Below are 21,758 nucleotides of genomic sequence, written 5' to 3'. Positions count from 1 at the left end.
CCAAGTCCTTCGCGTTTGCTGCTTTTATGTTTCTTCCAGGGAATCTAAACGGTTGGTTTTAAGCGCATCCACTGAAGATGAAAATGGGGCTAGATTAAAATATTTTCATGCTGCGCTTTTCGAGAATGTGTGCCTAATAAATATGCATGCATTCTAGTACGGAAACGGTGATGTTGCAAAGTGGACAGCAACTTACAGTTCTAATACTTGGGAGCGAGAGCCGTCTCTCGTATTTAAGCATTCCAAGCACGAACTTTCCCGGTCGTCGGCCTTCTTCGAGAAGCACAGTCAAGATTGCAACGGAATTCATACAACGTTGGCTTGACATTGCGGCTCGCTTTGGAAACAGTGTTACCTTTTATATTCCTGTTTATAAGGAAACCTTCACTCGCACTGAGTTCTGACTGGGATGATTGCATTTCAAATTGTTCATGCAAGCTCAAGTGACTGAAGCAAGGGAGCAATTTCACAACATAGAAAAGGCCATTAATTACAGCTAGTGTAACGCTCTAATATTTCTTCTTTAAATATTGAACATTCACCACAACTAACAAGGTTATAAGAAAAGCAATTTTCCACTGTTCATGCATGTTCCGTCAGGTGATAATTATTTGTTTAAGTAATAAAAAGTGCACTTTTTGAAGCTGAACACTTTGTTTCGTTTAATCGTTTATGATTACCAAATCATTTTTTTTTTTTAGTTTCCAGGCATTTATCGCTTTCAAGAGTGGTAAAAAGATGGAAGTGCAAATAAATAAGATAATGATCGATACTAATTTCGTAGTACTGATAAATTTTGTCCAGGCCTGGGTGTGATTCGTCTTTTCTTTCTCCCTGATTTAATTTTGCTCTGTCGTGAATAGAACTTCTCTAGTGTCCCCAAACAAAAAAGGGTGTACTACAGGTGCATTTTGCCGGGTCCATGGAATAGAGGCTCGAACTCTAACGCAAAAAAGTTCAGGAGAGTGCAGCCTGCCATGGGAAGGAAAGAGATAAATGCATTGTTAAGGGAGACGAAGAAATCAAAACGGGTCAGGGAACAAATAAAAGTCAGTTATGCCATATACTCGAAATCAAGAAAGAAATGGTACGTCATGGAATCTGAAGTGAAGTCAGATCGCTAAATGAGATTCAGAAGTTGGCTGGTGTAACGCGGCCGAAGCTGGCGCAGGGGAGGCTTAATTGAAGGGACATATAAGAGGCCTTTGTTATTACAGAGGGTGCAATTAAGCTGATGATTATCACAATTTTATTACTACACGCATATTTTCATTGGCAGTTTCACAAGCCAGTTTTCGTTTCTCGTCTCACTTAGAACAAAGCTCGCGGAATGATGAGTTAACGTGTTTGTACAGGCGTCTGGCACCAGGATTACTCCATTGGGAAGACGCATACATAAAGAAGCAAACAAGGCAAACCCTACGCGAAGCTACCGCCGTCATAATAGTGCGGCGAAGTGTAACCATACCGCTTGCTATTGTCACGCTCGACGTCGAAAGTGGCACCCATTTGGCTTTCCTGGTGGTGTCTGAGGAGCAGGAAATGAATATTATTCTTTGTAGTTTTTTTTTTCTTGCGCCTGTCTGCTTCATTAACTTTAGGGGCAACGATTCGGAGGTAGTTCACTTCCGCATACAACAAGACCTCGCATTTGTCTCATCAATAAATGCAAAAGATGCAGCGCGCTGCTGTAAAACTACGACCTTGCTTGGGGTTTTTTCAACGCCCAAATGGTTGGCTTATTCGGTGAGCGAGAACAATCGAAAACCAGGAGCAGCAACAAGGATGGTCCTTGAGAATGTGTTGATGCTCACTCCGCGTTGTAGCGGAAGCGGCCGCTGGCCAAGAAGGAGATAAAAATAACTCGTCAAGTTCAGCCTTGAAAACCAGCTCTCGACCCCCGTGTTCCCTCGTCCCGGCGTATATACACCAAGTTAAGGGCCGCCTAATCATCTGCGTTTCAATGCCGCATAGTTTCACAACACTGGTGTGTTTTATCGACCTACATGTTTTCTTCTGACGCGAACAGGTCCCACAACAGCGAGTATGCGCGGGGGGCTCCTGGGCGCACTGGTAGCCATCTCCATTGCCAGTGCGGTAGCGGCCACTGGAGACAACTCTACGATTCTTGTGCGATCTAAAAGGCAAGGTAAGTTGCCAGTGCCGTGTTTCTCCCCTCGAAAGGGCTGATGTTTGAAAACTTGCACATTCACTGAATAGCTCAAAGCATCGGAAGGAACAGGGAAAGAGACCAACTTTCTATCTGTTGTCGTCCTTTTAGATCGTTAGCTCTACGACGTATCAACGTACATTTTCGAGTTTCTCGTTATTTCTACCCTTCTTCCTTATGCGTTCCGCAGATCATGCTATGTAATCGTGCACTGCATGCTGTTTCATCTCGCGCTGTGCAGCAAACATCGTTGTCTTCCTCGTCGTGCCAAGACACGAGACCGCTATGCTATCGCCGCAGCTTATTACGCCTCGTGTAAAACTGCAACTTGCTCTCACGCTAGGGTGTCTAGGCACCATAGACGCGCTGTGCACGAAGCATCTTCGTCGTTATCAAGTTCTGACTGGAACACACACTCGCGTTGTGCATTGAATATTGTCGTCTTCATGAATTTTTAACAGCATAACTTTTTACTGGATCCATGTGTGGCCAATCCCCCTCGTGGGTATGTGCCATTATGTGAGGGCACATCAACAACATCTGCGCCGCTCCCTCATTTAACCTATGTAAACACGCTATACAAATGCGCCATCTCGCTACATGCCAACCATCGGGTCGTGAGAACACTGTAAATCAGTTTACGTCAAAATACAAATTATGAGGCCGTGACAGCATTCCTAAACGAGCTTGCGCCAACATGAAAACCAACAAGTCGTGCCATCAGCAGTAAAGTACCCTTAGCTAACGCTCGATGTCCATGTTTGTAAGCTTCGAACTGCTCATCCCCCCCCCCCCCCTTTTGTTCTCCTATCAGCCTTTTCCAATTAGGTGGTAACTGGACACTGTTCTCGTTCTGGTATGGCGGTCCGTTTACAAAAACAAATAAAACCAGGAGAAATGTCACTTAGGCTAGCCTTTAAGGTGCACTGTATGCAATAGTATTAAGAGCTTTAGAAGCACAAGCTGAAAAAGCTGAATGCAATCTATCTGCATTCTACATGTATGGTTTGTACACAACTTTCTTTTTTTTTGTGATGTTCCCCATAACCATATTTTCTATATGACCTCCTGCGATTTTACTCATGAAACCCTTTGTTTATTTTACATACAAAATGAAGCGTTTACGATGATGCTCGAATCCAATGTTCATGCGCACAATATTTTACATGCAATTTTATACAGCGACTGAGGGATGCAATGCAACTACAAGCTGAAACTAATAGGCTTGCTCGGTTCTCGTGCATATTACTGTGCATACCTGCAAGCTATCGGAGGTGAATTCATAACCCGACCAGCCGCATCATGTCACACAGCAACAGTGCGAACTTCTGAGAAGCACGGTCTCTATTATCAAGATCTCTGCGTGCCGTCGGCAGTGGCAGAGGGAACATATGCGCCGCTATTCACTGAGCATTCATGACTTGCACCTAAAACGCGGCCTTCGAGCGGGGAAAAACCGGGTTTCCAGTGCACGGGTAGCGGGTTGGCGGCCTTAGCAGCATTCTGCTTGCGCGTGACAAATGCATTAGGAATCACCACGGAGAGGCGCAAGCCGCTAAGCTTACCGTGTTGACAGATATACTAAATATGCAGCAAAACCGGAGGGTGAAAACTCCAGCTGCATGAAGGGCCTGCATCGCGTTGTTTGTTTCTTCTGGAAATATATTAACGCGATTGAACTAAAGGCTCCGTACAACCAAAAATCCAGCGTTGACGTTTTGAGCGAAATACCTTGAGCGTGCATTTGGTAGGTGGCAGGCGACATGGTCGGTCACTGATTGGTCGATATTTTGTACGACGTCACGAGAGCACGTGACATGGCCGAGTGAGCAGAAGTTCCCAACCCGGAGAGCTCCACTGACGAAGGAGGGTAAGATGGAAACTGAACCCACTGGGACACTTGGATCATGAGTCAGACACCTACTCTTATAGGCCATGCAGGCACGTTTGTACGGTTGTGTAAAGCGTGTATTTCAGATGATGTTACTTTTGAGAATATGTCAAGTAGTACGTGTATGGTGTAAAGTAGAGGCGCAAATTAAAGAACCACTGATTAAGCGAATATCAAAGTGCTTGCCGGTAAACGAGGATCCACAGACGACACTGCAGACGGGAGCCGTCACTGCTGTCATGCCATACCCCTAAAGCGGAGCTTAAGTGTCTCCAGAAGGTTTGTTTTGTCGTTTATAGTAAAGATAATACAATTTCACGTTCTCGTGGCGCTGCACTTCAACATTAGAATGACGATAATATCCGGGTCAGTTTTTACGCACGCACACACGCGCACACGCACGCACGCACGCGCACACACACACGCGCGCGCACAGGCACACACACGCACACACACACGTGCGCGAGAGAGAGCACTTTCTTATGTTCACAGGCGGGACGTTGTACAAGGCTGCCCAGCGTACGGAAATAACCATATCGGTCCTTTCTGGTCAATGTGTGGTTGCTTACCATATTTGGTATGCAATCCTTGTGCGTTTAATAAAATAAGTATGTTTTCGAGCAAGATAAGGCTATTCAAACTGATCCAATATAGGTGTGGGTCAATGCCCCTAGTTCTAACTGTTTATGACTGCTTTTCAGGTCTTCTAGCGTCTATATTCAAGCCCGTTTTGAACCCAGGCAAGTCCAGGCCGGAAGCAAATAATCCGCAACACCAGGGAGGTCAACATCCCCATGGAGCTCCCATTCAGGACAGAAACGTGGTGAACCAGTTCCTTGAGGGCCTTCAGCGCTCGGGACACAACTTCAACGTCCCAAAGAGGCGCTCCTCTTTCTTCGGACCAGCCATTAATGCGCTGCGGCAGTTCCAGATATGCACGACACCGGTATCGGGTCCTGGCAAGTGCCGCTACGTCAGGGACTGTGTCCTTCCCGCTTTTCTGGAAAATTTTGACCTTTTCCTCAGTTACTCCTGCGTCGTCAGTAACCGCCACCTCGGTGTGTGCTGCCCTGATGAGTTTTTCGGCAATATTTTGAGCCCACGCAAACCCCTATTTCCCATTCTGAGTGGTCTCCTCAACATCGGCAACAAGCCTTCCGGACCACCCGTACAGAACCCGGATTACGAAGATGGCCCCGGTGGGCCTGGCCCCAACCACCCCGACGTAGACCATCCCGGATTTCCCGATGAAGATGTACACGGACATGGCGGTGTTCCACCATCAAATCTGCCTCCGGTGCAACCTCAGCCGCCAGTGCAGCAGCCGCCAGTGCAGCAGCCGCCAGTGCAGCAGCCTCCGGTGCAGCAGCCTCCGGTGCAGCAGCCTCCGGTGCAGCAGCCGCCACAACAACCGCAGCCCAATCCAGCTCAAAGACCTCCTCCAGTGCAGCCACCACCAGTGCAGCCACCACCAGCGCAGCCCACACCGGCGCAGCCTCCCGTAGTGCAGCCACCTCCCCAGAAGCCCAGGCCACCTCAGTCGCCGACGGTCAACGCCCCCATCCAGTTTCCGGACGATGACGAGGAAGAGGCTGCCGCGAACGACCCCTTGCCGCATAGGCCACAGTCCGGGCCCAACCCTGCCGACGGTCAGACAACAACGCGACAAAAGCCGCTGCCTCCGATGCCCCCTGGACTGGCACAGCTGACGACCTGTGAGTAAACTTCCTTCTCGACTGCGTGAATGTCGGCGCTTTATCTTGGACTACTGCTACGGTTATATGGCTACGCAATGTCAGGGATAAATATGTCCAGGTGGCGCGAGCGGCAGCCAAAATTGATAGATGTGTTAGCATTGGGTGGTTAGAGACCACACTTGCGGGGATTCAGGATTTGGCTCACGGAGTATACTAGTGGTGCTGAAATGGAGTTATTACAGACAGGCATAGCACATACACGCCCTGCTGGCCCCCTTTCAGTGGGTATTTTCTATAGTAAATATTACACGTGAGGCGCCCACACGCCGTCAGGTGGACGTTTAATGGCACTCATAGAAACATCCATTATTATAAACACGTCATTCCTGAAGTGAGTATGAGCGTCAGGCGTTCGCAGCACAATTATGCTAAACCTCCACGTCTTCCCAAGAACTGTGCTGGATGCTCGCCGCAAGAATGGCCACTCTGTAAGAACGAAGTTTTATTGTAACTTTGAATAGAAGCGTTAGAAACGGCGGTGTGCGTGACACTGAATTTATGGAGCTTGCATCTTCAGCGGCTTCAGTCTAGGTTAAACTTATGGCAACTGTATTCTTTTATTCTCGCGTAGTTCACATGGTGCGCGTTATAATATCGTGCCACAGCTGCATGCTTCGCTTGCTAACCATTATCTCGTAAAAAAAAAAAAAAAAAAAAAACTTCTTCGGTGCTGACAAATCAGTCTTTTACTTCGTGTTAACCACCCCTCTTTCCCTTTCCGTACAGTCGCCGCTTTGAAACACCGACAGACCTAGAGAGAGATTCGAAATCGTTGATATCCTTTCGTCGTATGTACGGTACTTATTGATTGCACCATGACAGTTCAACCTTGCGTGCTACTTTTACACTCCTTATTTGCTTGCGTTATTCTCTTAGCGACTGGAAGGCTTCTGCTAATGTTGTTCGCCCGCGGGAAGCCATGCATTTGTGAGGTAGTCTGTCAATACAGCTGCGGTGGCAGCAGATCATCTTGATGCGGTTTAGATAGCGCTGTGCTCTAGGTAACACCAAGGTAATTGAGCAGGTAGACACGACAAGAGGGTATTTCGAAATATGGCGAATTCGCTTGAAGTTGGGAGAAATATGCTACTCAAGGTCATCGAATGTCTTTCGAGGGAGCTTGCGTGGACAAGGACGTGCAAATGAACCTTGCGCAAAGAATCACGTTGCTCGTGTATAGACGTTCTAAACACGGACTCATTCTGTTCACGTTCTTCGCACGTTGTAATTAGAGAGACGTTTTTTTTTTTTTTCTCTTCCTTCCAGCCTGCGGCCTAAACTTCAAGACAAGAATCGTTGGTGGAACCATAGCCAAACCGGACGACTGGACATGGATGGTAAGTAACCCGCCTGACTGAAGTTGCGCCACTGAAATAATTGTTATTTACAGTGTAACGAAAGATAAACTAATGCCAATGGCATATTTAATAATACCTAGAAGCTTACTTAATTCATGTGTTTATGTCGGGTAATTCGACGAATAGAAAGGTTGTAGTGGACGGCTGCCGCAACTGTACATAAAGGAAGGAGGCATTTCGGGGTGGCGAAAAACGGACATGTAGACAGACGCGACCGACACAAAAGGTGTCATTTGTGTCTTTCGCTTCTGCCTGTACATGTCCATTTCTGGCGTTTGGAAACGCCTCCTTTCGTAAACGAAAGCCAACTAGCCCGACTTTCTGTCCTGAGTATAGGACATTGAAGCGACGCTGTATTGTTTCCTCTGAACCAAAAATAGTCAGCCGCAGCAGAGATGATCGCAAAACATACATCATAATGAACGATCACTACAATCATTTATTGTAACCCCCATAACTTTTCAATAAAGAATATATACGTGCACTTGACTTCGCTCGTCGCCAGAGCAACTCATCAAATACACTGAATGAAGGGTCGCTAATGCATTTATTGCTTTGGAGTCTTATCTGACATATTTGGAGTGTTTCCCTTGATAATGCGTTTTTGCCCTTACCTGAATTCCGCAGCTGATCAAGGTTTGGATCGTGCCTGCACCAAACAAACCTTTCTGATTACATGCGCACCTACTTTCTTTTCAGCCTTCTTTTCACATTGTTGAGACAGCTTTTCGACTGCATGATATAGTTCTCATCGCAATGTGAAATACAGTGAAATATTTAGCGCAGGATCTGGAAGGCGTTTTTGTAGCGTAGTTTTATTTTAATGTGACAGATTCCACGCTTTTTTTTTTTCACCGCCGCGATTACCAGATACCGTGCCGACTCGTCAATCATGTGGGATTGAGGATTACTGCATGCATAGAGTCGGCAGTAGGTGCTTATAGGATGCATGTGCTTGGTAACAAAGCTATTGTATACCGGTGCCTGGGGGTCAATCACCGGGTATCTATACGAGCACATGGATCACACCTGCCCCTCATACATGCAGGAGTTTCAGGCGATTTTATTGCGTTACTGAGTAAATTGTTTTCCCAGGATAATCACGTATTTTAAACTTAGACTGCTGACTGTACATTTTTAAGGGATCACTTTCAAACCTCTTTTGATAGCGCTGTGGCTTTATATCTGTATTCCTTCGTGTCCTCCCGGGAAAGAGCTCTTCTACTTTCATTGTAAATAGTGAGACCTGACGCTCCAAGTCTGCGTGTGATTGACTTGGATGTACTGCACTGTATGCGTTTGGGTGCGACATAAGGGGCGCCGACTCTGCGGAGGCGAATGCGATGACACTTTTTGCATTTTATATTCTTTACTCGAGACTCACGTTCTTTACCAGTGGTGGGGCATCACCAGCAATCCTGAACCCCACAAAAGAAAGCGCTGGGTGTAGTAACTTACACGGAGAATTTTCAGGCAGCCCATACACGCTAGTCTGGCCCCTTCATACTGTACTCAACATCAACTTGAGCATCGATGGTGTTTTTGTTTTCTCTACCAACTGTACAGCCTGAAAGGAAAAACAAATTCGGAGATCACTGCAGAATCTGAACTGGAGAAATGCGTAAGCCTGAGCGTTGCTGTCTTGTCAACAAGGTGTGTCAGCGAGATTCCGCGAGTGAGAGATGCTGCGTCTATCTTTTTCTGTAAACCAGTTATAGAACGCCTGTGAACTTAGATGCATTCAACGGAACGCTGGTTGTGTTCGGCAAGGGGCGCGCGATGTACCGTGGGCAGCAGCAACGCTCATGCTTTCGCATTTCTGCACTGCAGATTCTGCGATGCTTTCGGAATTTTTCAGACTGCAGTTGGTTGATTACCTCTCTTTACACACTTTATAACTATCCCACCCCCCCAATTTGTGCACGCAAATCACACCCTTTCTCGCTCGTTCACGTTAAAACATTTCAAATTTCCCGTCACCAAAAGGTAGGCCTACGTCACCTGAAGTCGAGTACAACGTGACCCCCTTGAACGTCGACATTACCCCTCCCTACTATTGCGACGTCTGATTGATTACTTTTGGCTCTAATTGATTAACTAATTCACCCACATGCACCTTCCGACGTCCTACACGAGATTTTTTGATGCTCTGTCTTATGCGACCATTATTTTTCTTATGAACTCATTCATTCGAACGCAATCATGCGGACAATATCGCGATGACACGAAACCGCAAACATAGCTGCACATTATTGTACATTGCTTACGCAGTAACAAAAATATTCTTCCTGTTATAGAATATGATTCTCTTTAAGAAACTGCAGCAAAGGGTTACAAAACACAAGGAACAAGCATTGTTGCAGCATGGAGCAATGCAAGACAAATTCGATTCAAACCCATTTTTTCCTCATCAAAATTGCTTGTCAAGAGAAAATGAAGCGAGTCTTTGAAGAGCCTCTAAGAAATATAAAACTAACCAACAATAACACCTGCGTAAATCTGACAGCCGACAGTCCTGTGTTCGTTAACGCATGGTTTAACATCGTCAAAGAAAGCAACTTGCTGTAAATTATAAATTAAATTCGCAATGCTTACAGGAAAGGAGTATTGACATTCGCTGTGCCAGAAGCCTATCGCTTCATCTAAGTTATTTATAGAAAAAGGGTCTTCTTTCCTTTTTTTTTCTTCTCTGCATATCTCCCGGTGCCAAATAAAAAATAGCTGCCCTCTAATGCATGGCACTTAGAAACTGAAAGCCACTTAGCCCGTGTGCTTTAATTTGGAGTCACACGCAGACAAGCACTGGCAACCAAGGCTACTTTGTTTCTTTGCTTGCTGTTTACAGATACTACAGGAAGGCTTCCCTAAAGATTTACAGTGGAAAGCAAAAAACGAAATGAATACATGAAACTAATGTGTTATCAAAAAACCAGACGTGATTAGCAAGGCGGTGTTTGTTTTTTGTTTTTTTCAACGCCGAAAGACTCGGGATGTTCATTGGAATTCCAGCACATTACGAAGCCTCCGTGGTGGAGAAAACGTGCTAGGGGCTTACGGTGAATGTTCCGCTTAAGTGACGTATGAAATACCCTTAACGTGAGGCAATAGCTATAAGGTACAGATGAGGCAAGACGTCTGTTTTCACGCTACACAAAAGTCATGATCAGCGCATTCAGTAAAGGTGACTTTTATGTATGGTATGGTGTCCGGTATCCGGACGGAGGGAACGGACAGGCGCCGACGGCAGTATTGTTTGTTTCCAACAGAGTGTGTAGGCGTGTAGGTTCGCGAGGGGAGAGAAAAATGCTGATGATGGTAGTAGAGGCCGTAGGGAAAACGAAACAGACTTTTGCGGGTATGTGTAGTTTAACGCCCTGAAGTGGCACAATCAATGAGGGATGTAATGTGTTATGGCAATGTGTTATGCTGATATTTATGATAGTGGCAGTGCGGTTGCTTTGTTCTGAAAAGTCTACTGTATTTTGTATTTTTCAGCGTAAACAATATTTAAAAGACAAATTTCTTTCCTCATATTTCAGGCTGCTCTATTGCGGAAGGCGGACGACGACCAGTTCTGCGGCGGTGCGTTGATCAGTGATCGATACGTGATTACAGCCGCCCATTGCACTCAGGGGTAAGCTTTGGTGCTTTTGCGAACCTCTGCTTGTGAAAAACGGGTCCGAAAAATATTTTCAGGATCAGGACCAGCTGTTGTAATTTGTGGCAATCAGTAACATTCGGCATATAACATAATACACATTCTAGCCTTATGCTGTATGCTATTGCTATTTTGCCACGAGGATAACAATAATTTGGTGGTAATTTAAGCGAATGAAATATTTTTTGTTCAGAAAAAGAAAATGTGAAAATGTTGGTTGGTTGGTTGGTTCATAGGAAGGGAAAGGCGCAGTATCTGTCACACTTGCTCTGTGGACACCTGAACCGCGCCGTAAGGGAAGGGAGGAAGGTGGGAGTGAAAGTGGATAGAGAGAAAGGGGGGCCGTAGTGGAGGGCTACGGAGTAATTTCGACCACCTGGGGATCTTTAACGTGCGCTGACATCGCACAGCACACGGACGCCACTTCGTTTCGCCTCCATCGAAACGCAGCCGCCGAGGCCGGGATTCGATCCCGGGAACTCCGGCACAGTAGTCGGGCGTCTTACCACTGCACCACCCCGGCGGGGCTGAAAATGTGAGCAGATATTCATTTACGTGCAGGTGACAAAGAAATACATTTTTCAATCCTGTCTGTGGTGTCGCAGCCATGGCTAGGCAAAATAAACACGATTTCAACAAGAACCATGTATAAGCTCAAAATGTCTACCTTAAATTATTCTGTTATTCTTATTTATATGAGGTGCCACAGTTTGACAAAAATGGTTTCCGTAGCTGCGGCTGTAGAGGACACTGCATATTTCTGCAATTCGTTCGAAATTTCATTCCCTGTTGAAACACAGCTTTCTACAAAACAATAAGATGATAGTTTTTATGAGATTAAACTGATTGCAGTAGCGACTGCGACTAAGGTAACCGTTTCAAAGCAACGCCGTGGTACACTGTACAGCCGAAAAAAAAAAAGGGGGGGGGGGGGGCGTTCATTTCTCGGATACTCTCAAACCTGTTCAGAAATTTCTTGCTGAAAAACGCAAATTTCCCCGGAAGTTTCCGAGAACTGCTCCGGTGATGACAAAGACAAAAAGATAAATGTGGACTATAAAGCAAGCTTTTATCATAAAAGATACAATGCAGCTGGTGGCATAACTGGAATCTTGCAATTCTTTTATTATGTAAGGCTAGCTTGATGTAATTTGTTACCGGCATGCTTTTGCGCAGAAAATGCTATATCATGGGGTAATACTGGACAGTTCTAAATAGCCACTCATGTCATTGCGATTTATTTTTCTTGCCCCGGTAATGAATTTCAGTCTAAGGAGAACCGTTACTATCCGCTCAAGAAAAGGAGACTGCAGATAGCAACATAAGAACAAGTTGTGCTTTTTGTTCAGTGTGTCGTTCTAATGTTATCTGTCCTGTGATTATGGTAACGTATTCGTTAAAACAACATCAGTAAAATAAGTTCAGTGCGTAACGGCAAAAGTAAATATCCGTCTCTGACTTCCGCAGCCTCCTCTGTGGCTTGTCCGCCGAAAAAAAAAAAAAAGTGCGTTTGTTTTAAAATCAACCTCATAGTTTCACGCTACGCACTATTAAATGCTGTTAACTGATTAACTGTAATCTATGACACCTCTTTACTTCGAAAGTCTTGGAACGTCCGTGGGATATCTAGTGCGCATAACAAAATGGTGGACGCAGCTTATCGGTTTCTACATGATTGATTACTGATATAATTGGTGTATATGGTAATAAAACATATTGGCTAACTGCTACAAGTAAAATACGTAAAATAAACAAGAAAAAAAAAGACAAGGAAGGCGCCTCGTGTTGTCGCTATATTTGCATGTGAATGCTTACCGTGAATGCTTTCTCCGGGGCGACGTGCAGGCTTCGGCCGCAGAACATCACGGTGCGACTGGGAGAGTACGACTTCAAGCAGAACACGACCAGCCGGTTGCCGCGCGACTTCAACGTGTCCCGCATTCGACAGCACCCGGACTTCCGCAAGGACACCTACCAGAACGACATCTCGCTACTGCGCATGAGCCGTCGCGTTCGATTCACCGAGAACATCCGGCCCATCTGCCTACCGAAGAGCCCCGAAGAGTCCTTCATCGGGAAGCTGGCAACAGTGGTTGGCTGGGGCACATTGTCCTTTGGTGAGTACAATGGCCGTCGCCCATGCATCCGGCATGTTGCGCCAAGATACGGGAACATGTAAAACACGCCGTATCCACTACACACGTTTCACTACCACCACGTTGCCCTGACTGAAAGGCAAGGCACGATCGGCACGAGTCTTATGCAAACATTTTAACGCTCGAATGTATTCTCGGCCCTTGAAAGCTCATTCATTCATTCATTCATTCATTCATTCATTCATTCATTCATTCATTCATTCATTCATTCATTCATTCATTCATTCATTCATTCATTAATTCATCTAACGTGTTTCTCTCTACATAATTTGCCCTAATCCTCCAAATTTACGCCTTCAAATGTCAGGGCTCCAAAAACCGATACATTTACACTTTCCTGATAAATGTGATATCGATGGAGATGCTCAGAAAACGAAATTGCGTATGAGGGTGGACTGGTCGGCAGCAGGAGACGTTGCCTTTCGACTGTCGTTTGAACAAGAAGTGAATGATGGCACATTTCTGCCCCCGGCCTCGGCATTTCAGATTATATTGGTGCAAGCTAGACTGCACGAGAATAAAAAAAAAGTAATGACGTATTTCATTATGCTTAGGCGACAGTTTCGCTTTCAGGCTTGCAAGATAAGCATATCGAACGCCTTTGCAGGACACCGAGGAAACAGAGGGTTTTTCTTTTCATTCTGTTGCCTTTGTTTACACACGTTTGCGGGACAGTAGAAGAAAGTAGGAAAAAGCGAATAGCGGTTAGGAAAACTATCTATGGTAGGACAATGTAACGTGCCCATGTTTGTGCTTGGCAGGCGGCGTGCAATTCTCCACAAGACTTTTTTTTTTCACTTCGCGCTCAAACAGATTCTCTCGTTAAGTGCACCCAAGTGGAAACATTAAACACACAAAGCGTACTGAGACGCGACCGCGTCATTTCCGTGTTTGAAGCCGCCTGAAGTCAATCACGTCTCACGCAGACATGTTTTCCAAAGGAAAGCTGTTTGCCTGCGGCAGAAAGGCAGGGACGCCGAGACTCTCTCCCCCAAAGTAAACGTAATCATTCGGAGAGGATGTGTACATCTTAACAAAAGGAAGAGAGAGGGAGAGGAATGTACGTCTCCAAGAAGAAGGCGGTGAGGAAGACAGCACCTATTCGAGTAGATTTGTTTTGTTTCAATGCCCTCCCTACTATGCCGCGTTCACTCTAAGTTGTCTATCACTAGAGGGTTTGTTTGCCTTGAGTAACGCTTTCCCCCGTCGCGAGCCGCGGGCACAGAAGGCACCGCTTTTCTGTGCCCGCTCGTCGTTTTTTTTTCTTGCGCAATGCCTGAGCGTCGTTTTTCTTTTTTTTTTGTGCCTGTTTGTCCTTCTGAGTGTGCACAAAGCCGCCGGTGTCCCCTGGACAAAGCAGTAGTGTCGAAGAAGACGCTAAAGGAGACGGCACATTCCCTCTCTGCCGGTAGTTACCTGTCCTTGTACAATTGAAACCGTGTCTTGGAGCTTACGGCAGCTTTGGTGATCATCTCGATGGGATTTTCAAGGCCCATGTACAGTTCGGTTTCCGCTGCCTGGATTCCGTCTCTGTGGATAAATCTGCGCGAAGTCGCACTTCCGCGCAGACGACATACCCACTTAAAACTCATTGCTGGGCTAGTTGCTTTGTTGTTGACTGCGGGAGCATTTGGATATTGAAGAAGAAGTTTGTATGCGATGTTCCGAGAAAGAAGTTGGAGTCAGCGCCGGTCCTGTGTGTCTGTTTGTGCCTATTTGTGAGTGTCTTTTTGCGCTTAAACCTTTCATTTATGTGGCATCCGCACGTTAGCAAAGTGCGAAGTTCTCGTCGTTGGCATACGGTGGGGCCTCTCTGACCGGAAGTTCCGCGCGTGCGCAGGTGGTCCTTCCAGTTCCATCCTGAGGCAGGTGTCGCTGCCGATCTGGGACAACAAAGAGTGCAAGTCCAAGTTCACACAAGCCATCCCGAAGATATTCCTGTGCGCGGGAACCACGGAAGGAGGGCAAGATGCCTGTCAGGTACGTGCTTTTCGTGGGCTCATCACATCGTCGGTGTGTATCGATCGGATATTGTGACCCGTTCCTTTAAGAACAAGCATATTCAAGCAAATAGGTAGGAGAGCATTGAAACTTGTGCGCTAGCTGGCATCAGACAATGGCAGACAATGCTCAAAACATTGGCGCAGAGGACTGCGAGCTTGCGCACGTTTGACAATTTTAGGTGTACACAAAATAAGAACCCGCCGCGGTGGCGTAGTGACTAGGGCACTCGACTGCTGTACCCAAGAATGCGGAATCGAACCCCGGCCGCGGGGGCCGCTTTTCGATGCAGGATAAAGGCAAGGCGGCCGTGTGATGTGCGATATCAGTCCACGTTAAAGAACCGCAGGTGGTGGAAATTTCCGGCGCCCTCCACTACGGCGTCTGTCACAACCTGAGTAGCTTTGGGACATTAAACCCCATAAACTAAACCAAACAAGATGGCAGTTTTCGAAAGTAATGGCCGCTCTACAAATGGCTGTAGGTGAACTTTGCAATGTGGGCGAAAATTTGATATCTCGTTCACAAAGTTATCACTTGACAAATAATTGTCCTGTCATTTGTAGTAGAAATCGTGAAAATTCAAAAGAAACAGTTGCGTGCAGTGATACCGGCCGGTTCCAATAACATCGATGCGCATAATGCTCGCCTTTACCAGAATGCGCACGAAAGGTTTCGAATTTTGCAAGAAATACAGTGTGTGTTCCCCAAATAATTGGCGAGACAAACCGCTCCGAAATGCTCTTCCCTACATAATGCGTTTGATAAAACGAAAATTTGGCAGACATTAAAAAGACACTGATGACAGCTCCATCACAGCTGATCTCGTTAGCAAAATATAATAGTACGGCAATTCATGACTTTTTCGCTCTTTTCCGATAGCAAAAGACGCGTTTATTGCTGAGATATTTTGATTCGAAGCAGATTTTTTTTTCGTCTCTGTGACTCAAGCTGGTTTTTCTATCTACGAAGGATGGGTAAAATGATGCAGTCCATGATGTAACGTGTACTGCGCGATTTCTGACTCACAGCGAGCGGTGCTCTCTAGCAGCAGCCGAAATGAAAGCTACCGCTGGCTGGAGCCGTCGCTTTGTTTGCGCCAGAATCTCGTTCCCGAGCTTGACAACGAAGGCCTCGCGGCGAACGCCGGCCAGCAATTCACTCTCCTCAGTCTCCACAAAGCGTGCGATGAATTCTCTTTTTTTTTTTTTTAAATCTTAGGTGTCTCTTCTAGCAGGATGTCAAGAATAACCAAGCGCCCAGTGCCGGCAATAAGCGAAGTTAATGATGCCGCCGTTGACATCGTCAAGCCCCAGTCACGACTGGCGAGTAAATACTGCTACGTAAGGGCATTTTTAAATAGTATCACGAGGTGAATCATGCACTGTGGCAGAGCATAAAAAATCGGATATCAAGCCTGCTTGGAGCAATTTCTTCCGTTTCCTTCGCTATTGCATTTCTTCATGTGAACCATCCAAGCTGGTCTTCGTTAACGCTTCCTTGATTGTATGCACGTTAAGTGGCCTGCTCGAAAATTGTCACCGTCGCTACACCGCAGGGCACATGTGTACCTGAGTCGCCACAAAGTGCGTACACTTACCGAGACAGCGACAGAACTGCGAACGTTGAGAAATTGAACCTTCTGAGATACCCAGCCAGACTTACGATGCTTGTTAAAGATGTGGGACATGGTGACACCGCCGACATTCAGCATGCTTAAGGTAAACTATTTGACGGCGATGACAATTCCAAGAAAAATTGTTCAAGAGGAAAGTATATGTCAGTTGTATCTCACTCAACTAATGGGCCAAAGCGTGGATGCTAACGAAGAGGGTTGTACAGAAGTCGAGAACGACGTAGACAGCTATGGAACGGAGAACAGTAGGTGTAACGTTGAGATAGAAAGAATGCAGAGTAGGCCACAGAAATAGCTTGAATTAATAATATTTTATAGTGGACATCAAGAAAAAATGGGTATGGGAGGGCATGTAGTGGGAAGAGAGAATGACCGATGGTCGCTAAGGGTAACAACTTGTATTCCAAGGAAATGAAAGCGTATCAGGGGGCGGCAGAAAATTAGGGGGGGGGGGGGGGATGTGGTTAACTAGTTTTAAGCGGTCAAGTGGATGTAGCTAGCATAGGATCTGGATAGTTGCAGTAATATGGGAGGAGATGCCTTCGCCCTACAGTGGGTTTAGTCCATCTGTTGCTGCTGATGACGAACTGTTTTGCAGCCTTCCTTTTTCTCTCTAAACAACCAGGGCCAGCGAATAACACGGAGTCAGCCTGTACCCGGTTTCGTGAAGATTTGTTTTCACAGGAAACTGATATACGCAAGGCGTACAAATTTCACACCTGATTTTGCATAGGGAAGTGCTTGCCGAGGCCCGAACTTGGTCCGAGGAGAATTTTACAAACCACATGGGAATGCAAAGTTCATAATGGTGATTGCGAAGAGCCGAAACCAAAATACGCAAAAAGCTGGCCGCCTGTGGCGTCATCAATCGCAGATTTTCTTTGCATTCCTATATTTAGGCTCTCTTTTTGCCGTCTTCTTTTTGTGACAAAAGTGCGCAGGCAGTTTCAAAACAATTGAGACATGCAACCGTGAAATAACTGTGACCTGCAACACATCAGACAACACATTAGACGCGTGACTCGTACCTGCGAGAAAGGACTGTGGCGGCGATATCTCTATTTCTGTTCACGCTCTTTTCTACATTATAAGAGATTTGCTTTCAGTGAGAGTGGCGTTTTTGTGATTAGGAGATGGTATTCTATCAACATGAGTCAAATTCATTTTTTCACTTCGCTGTTCCTTTAAAGGGCCTCTGAAACAGTAATTGCAGTAATATTATAATGCAAGAAATTCATAGAGGTGGCCTGTGTGAGTATTGGAGTCAAATTTAAAAGCTTTGCGTGGAGCCTATAATTTACAAAACGTTTTTCAAAGTTTTGTACATCGCTCGCAACCGATTAGAGCGACACATATCCGCGCGCAACTTCCCCCCCCCTCCCCCCGCTGACGTCACCGGTTCGGGCTAGGTGCGACCATTCATTAGGCGCTCCCCGGTGAAACGGGCAGACCAGGGCATGATGGGGCGCCATCGCGACTTGCTCTTTTCCTTTTTCCTCACCGGCGTGCACTGAGAGGAGGGAGGGGGGGGGGAGGGGGAGAGGAGGAGCACAATTTTCGATTGCTGATGTGATCGGGGCTAGCGAAGCTAGTTTAAAGAAAAAAATTATAGTAGGAAGAGGACTGCAGGATATGTATCGGTGATGGGTGTTTTCTTGATTTAGTAAATAGCTTCTCATGGACCTTTTCAGTCTTCTCACGTGTATAAATGTGAAAGCATTACAGCCCCACGGTTGAAATGTTTTTGAGTGAGGTTTTCAACACGTAATAATGCTCTTTCGGTTGGTATTGTATTCGGCATGTGTGTTTGCGTGTTCCGCGAAGACTGCCGTGCTTCACGCGGCGTTTAGAGGCCTTATTCTCCAAAACCTGTTTGAAAGCATACAACTGGACTCTGGAGGCATGTGCGTCGTTTGTTCGAATCTCTCTTACAAGATAGGCTCCGACTTGACTAGCACATGTATGCCATATGCAACGAGAAATCGTATGACACCACCCGGAGCGTTGTGCGACAGACGGTTGCGTCACAGTTTTGATGTGAATGCCGGCAAAACTGGCGCCACATGTAGTCGGCAAGTGACGAGTATATATAGAAGAACGACATACATATGGTCGTCGAAGTGGCAGTGGACGCGATCGCGGATGTGTTCGGATGCATCTAATGGCGAATTCCAATCGCAGAACTGGAGCAGCGCGCACGCTCCATCACAGAACGCCTCAATCCGGCGGAGAGCACGCTCCCAGACTCTGCGTTTCGAATACTCTTGCTCTGGCCGGAGCAAGTAGGTGGCGCTTGCGAGCAAACGGATATGGAGAAAGTACCCATCATTCCTTGCACTTGCCCGCGCTTTTCGTGCGCTCGCGTCGACTGCTTTGCAAGACTGCAGCCTTTCTTCCCTTTGATATGGAGGTTACACCAGCCGTTTACGCAATTATATCCTCCTTGCTCGAAGAGTCGAGCGCGGACACACACGGTAAGACTCCTTCAGCACTTTCTTTAATATGGAAGAAAACTTCGGTTCACGTACCGAATGTTTGCAGTCTTCCAGAGCCGAGCTGTAACGTGCGCGGCTTTGAGTTTACACGGGCGATGGACATATAAATAGTTGATTCTTAATTCTTCGACAGATGAGTCGGAACTGCTGCTCTCCGACTCGCTGTCCTCAAGCAAAGCAAAGCGAGCGCAAGAGCGCGACGCGAATCACCATCCATGGCGGCGGCAAATACTTGATCGTCTGCTATGGAGCGGCGCGTTCTCTCTGAAGCCAACGCGGCGAGCCACCGGAAATGGATGCGCTAGCTAGCGCATGCGCAAGCGCCGCTCGGAAAGTCACGTCACGCAAACTTCTGGTCGGTTCCCCCGATTTTGGCGGAGCAGTTTTGACTGCTCCGCGGAGCGACCCTTGCTCGGCAATTGCACCCGTTCTGCGTTTGGAAGACATGACAAGGTCAATGTACAACTGGTCGCGCAACTCGGAAGAAAACGCGTGCAGCTGCCTACTGCCAGCGGCATCAACTCGATGATGAGGGCTCCTGCGAACTGTGAGGCAAATTACTAACGCACAGAAAATAAGATCTGCCAGAACTCCAAAGAACTAGAAAGTAAACATAATATTCGCGCTCAGGAATGAATGCCGTTTTTGTTTCTTGCGTAAGAAAAAACGTGTCACGTTTTTAATAATATTTTAACTTGTTTCTAACGGCCTCTCTCGGCCACTTATTATCTGCTGCTGCGTAGTTGCCCAAAGCTCAGATATGGTTCAGACTAACTTCAGACCAAAGCTTTTTTCATCCGCGGAATGGGTGCGTCGTCGGCCCCGGTTCAACGTTCATCGTTGCGTGCTGCGTACAGAGTGGGTTATCTGTAACAAACAGTCAGTATTTCATTCTGCTGGTTTTGGTAGAGCTTTACTGCAAGACGAAGACTGTCTGTGCTCGATGAGAAACTGATTGCCGCTGCATGTGCGCATTTCCGGACGATGGGACAATGCTGCGTCACAGCTCGGCGGCTCGGCTCGGCCTCCCAGGCACGTCGCAAAAGTGGTGGCTTGTTTTACGGATACACGTCTGCATGAGCGGCGTATCGCTGCATGTTTTAATTGAGCGGTGAAGGTGAGATTTTATTGCCCCCAAGAAGCGTGTCGCATTGCTCAAAGCCTTCCGTTCCGCTCCCCTTGCTGCGTGTTTTGCTTACTGCGTCGTATTACCGCACCAACGTTCGCTGAACGTGCTTTAGCTGTTATTACAGTGATGTTCCTATTGTCAATGGGATCTTTCTCATGAACATGTTAAATGCTTAAGTTGTAAATTTGTAACCTCACATTGACTCCTTTCAGTGGCAAATGAAGCGCGAGTAAAATAATGGAATCATGAACAGGGCAAGATTTATTGGAGCGAAGCTATATCGTAGATATTTTCACTTCTCAGACGCATTAACTTCTAAATACTAGCAATCCCAATTTGAATTGCTTACCTAAGCTCTTACAGGTTGGCGTTCTAGCGCTAGCGTTAGTTATTCCGTTCGTTTGTTTTTGTTGTTCTTTGACGCTGATATGTGTACTTTGTTTGTTAGCAAGATCTTTTACCCTTTTATGATCTCACCGCGTCTCATTTGGAGACCTACGCTCAGGTCATTTTGTTATCACGAGGAGTTTATGAAGACCGTGACGAATGAGCGGTGGTCGCTCTCCTACACTTAGATTTCATTGTCGTGAAGCGTCTATGTAAGTAATCGTGAATTAATAAAGCCTGGCTTTCTGTGCAGCGCAGCTTCACTCATTTATGCCCTTAGTGAAATGCCTCAAGCCATGTGGTTCTATCCATGTGCTTGCCGAATTCACTTGAAGGCCCTTGTTCACAAACGTGCCCGAAGAAATAAGCCCCAGAATGCGTTTACATGACGCGCGACGAAAGACTAGGCTAACGACGACGGAGGCAGAACGATGCTATGATAAGGTGGTTAAAGATGCCGTAACATTTCAGTTAACGTAAAACTTGACAGTAGAAATCCATGTCAAGTAAAGTTGGCTGAACAGTTACGGTGTCCATTTTTCTGCCTTATCCGAGCATCGTTCTGCCTCCGTCGTTGTTGGCCTTGTTTTTCGTTCATAAGTAAAGAAGACAATCAAATTCCCCGCCAAAAGTACGTTACTGTGACGTCACAAGCAACGTCACGTGTTTGTTGTGCCTCACAGTTCGCAGGGGGCACTGGGAAACTAAAGCCTCGCTCAGAGTCGACACGCAGGCTTCTATGGGAGTTACGCTACCATTTGTTCTTCTACCATGGACATGATCCGTATTCCGGATCTACGTTTGGAAGACAATTACTCCGAAAGGAGCAGAAAACGTTGCTCTGGAAGTGCTCCTGCTCTGCGATTGGAATTCACCATAAGGAAGCATTGTAGGTGGATGCTTGGCTCTTGCCGCGTGACCGCTTGACTCTTAAAGCGGCCGTATGACGCATCCACGTGTAATGCTTCAATAAATGAATCAAAACCCCTCAGCGATCAAGGACTCCGTTCTTTCTTTTTTCCTTTTCTCTAACCACGAAAAATTTCGTAATAGAGTCTTCCACATTTATACTTCCACACTATAATAGAGAATTGTGCTCCTACTGTCATCTCCGCCAATT

General features: G+C 46.4%; 1 protein-coding gene across 3 annotated transcripts in view; it reads left to right on the top strand.

Moving 5' to 3' along the window:
- Positions 1 to 21,758, top strand: part of LOC146186562 (uncharacterized) — a 51,877-nt gene that overhangs the window by 29,567 nt on the left and 552 nt on the right. For all 3 annotated transcript variants that reach the window (XM_084607268.1, XM_084607267.1, XM_084607269.1), the window contains 6 exons: positions 2,030 to 2,149; positions 4,763 to 5,776; positions 7,085 to 7,155; positions 10,716 to 10,810; positions 12,680 to 12,951; positions 14,831 to 14,970. In XM_084607268.1, the coding sequence (XP_084463394.1) occupies positions 2,047 to 2,149; positions 4,763 to 5,776; positions 7,085 to 7,155; positions 10,716 to 10,810; positions 12,680 to 12,951; positions 14,831 to 14,970 (1,695 nt within the window). In that variant the 5' untranslated portion in view covers positions 2,030 to 2,046. The remainder of the gene's footprint in view (positions 1 to 2,029; positions 2,150 to 4,762; positions 5,777 to 7,084; positions 7,156 to 10,715; positions 10,811 to 12,679; positions 12,952 to 14,830; positions 14,971 to 21,758) is intronic.

The sequence above is a fragment of the Amblyomma maculatum genome, chromosome 6, assembly GCF_055883805.1.
Source record: "Amblyomma maculatum isolate TAMU_Amacu chromosome 6, ASM5588380v1, whole genome shotgun sequence".
Lineage (NCBI taxonomy): Eukaryota > Metazoa > Arthropoda > Arachnida > Ixodida > Ixodidae > Amblyomma > Amblyomma maculatum.
The sequence above is the reverse complement of the archived record's forward strand: the minus strand, read 5'-3'. Positions and strand labels throughout refer to the sequence as shown.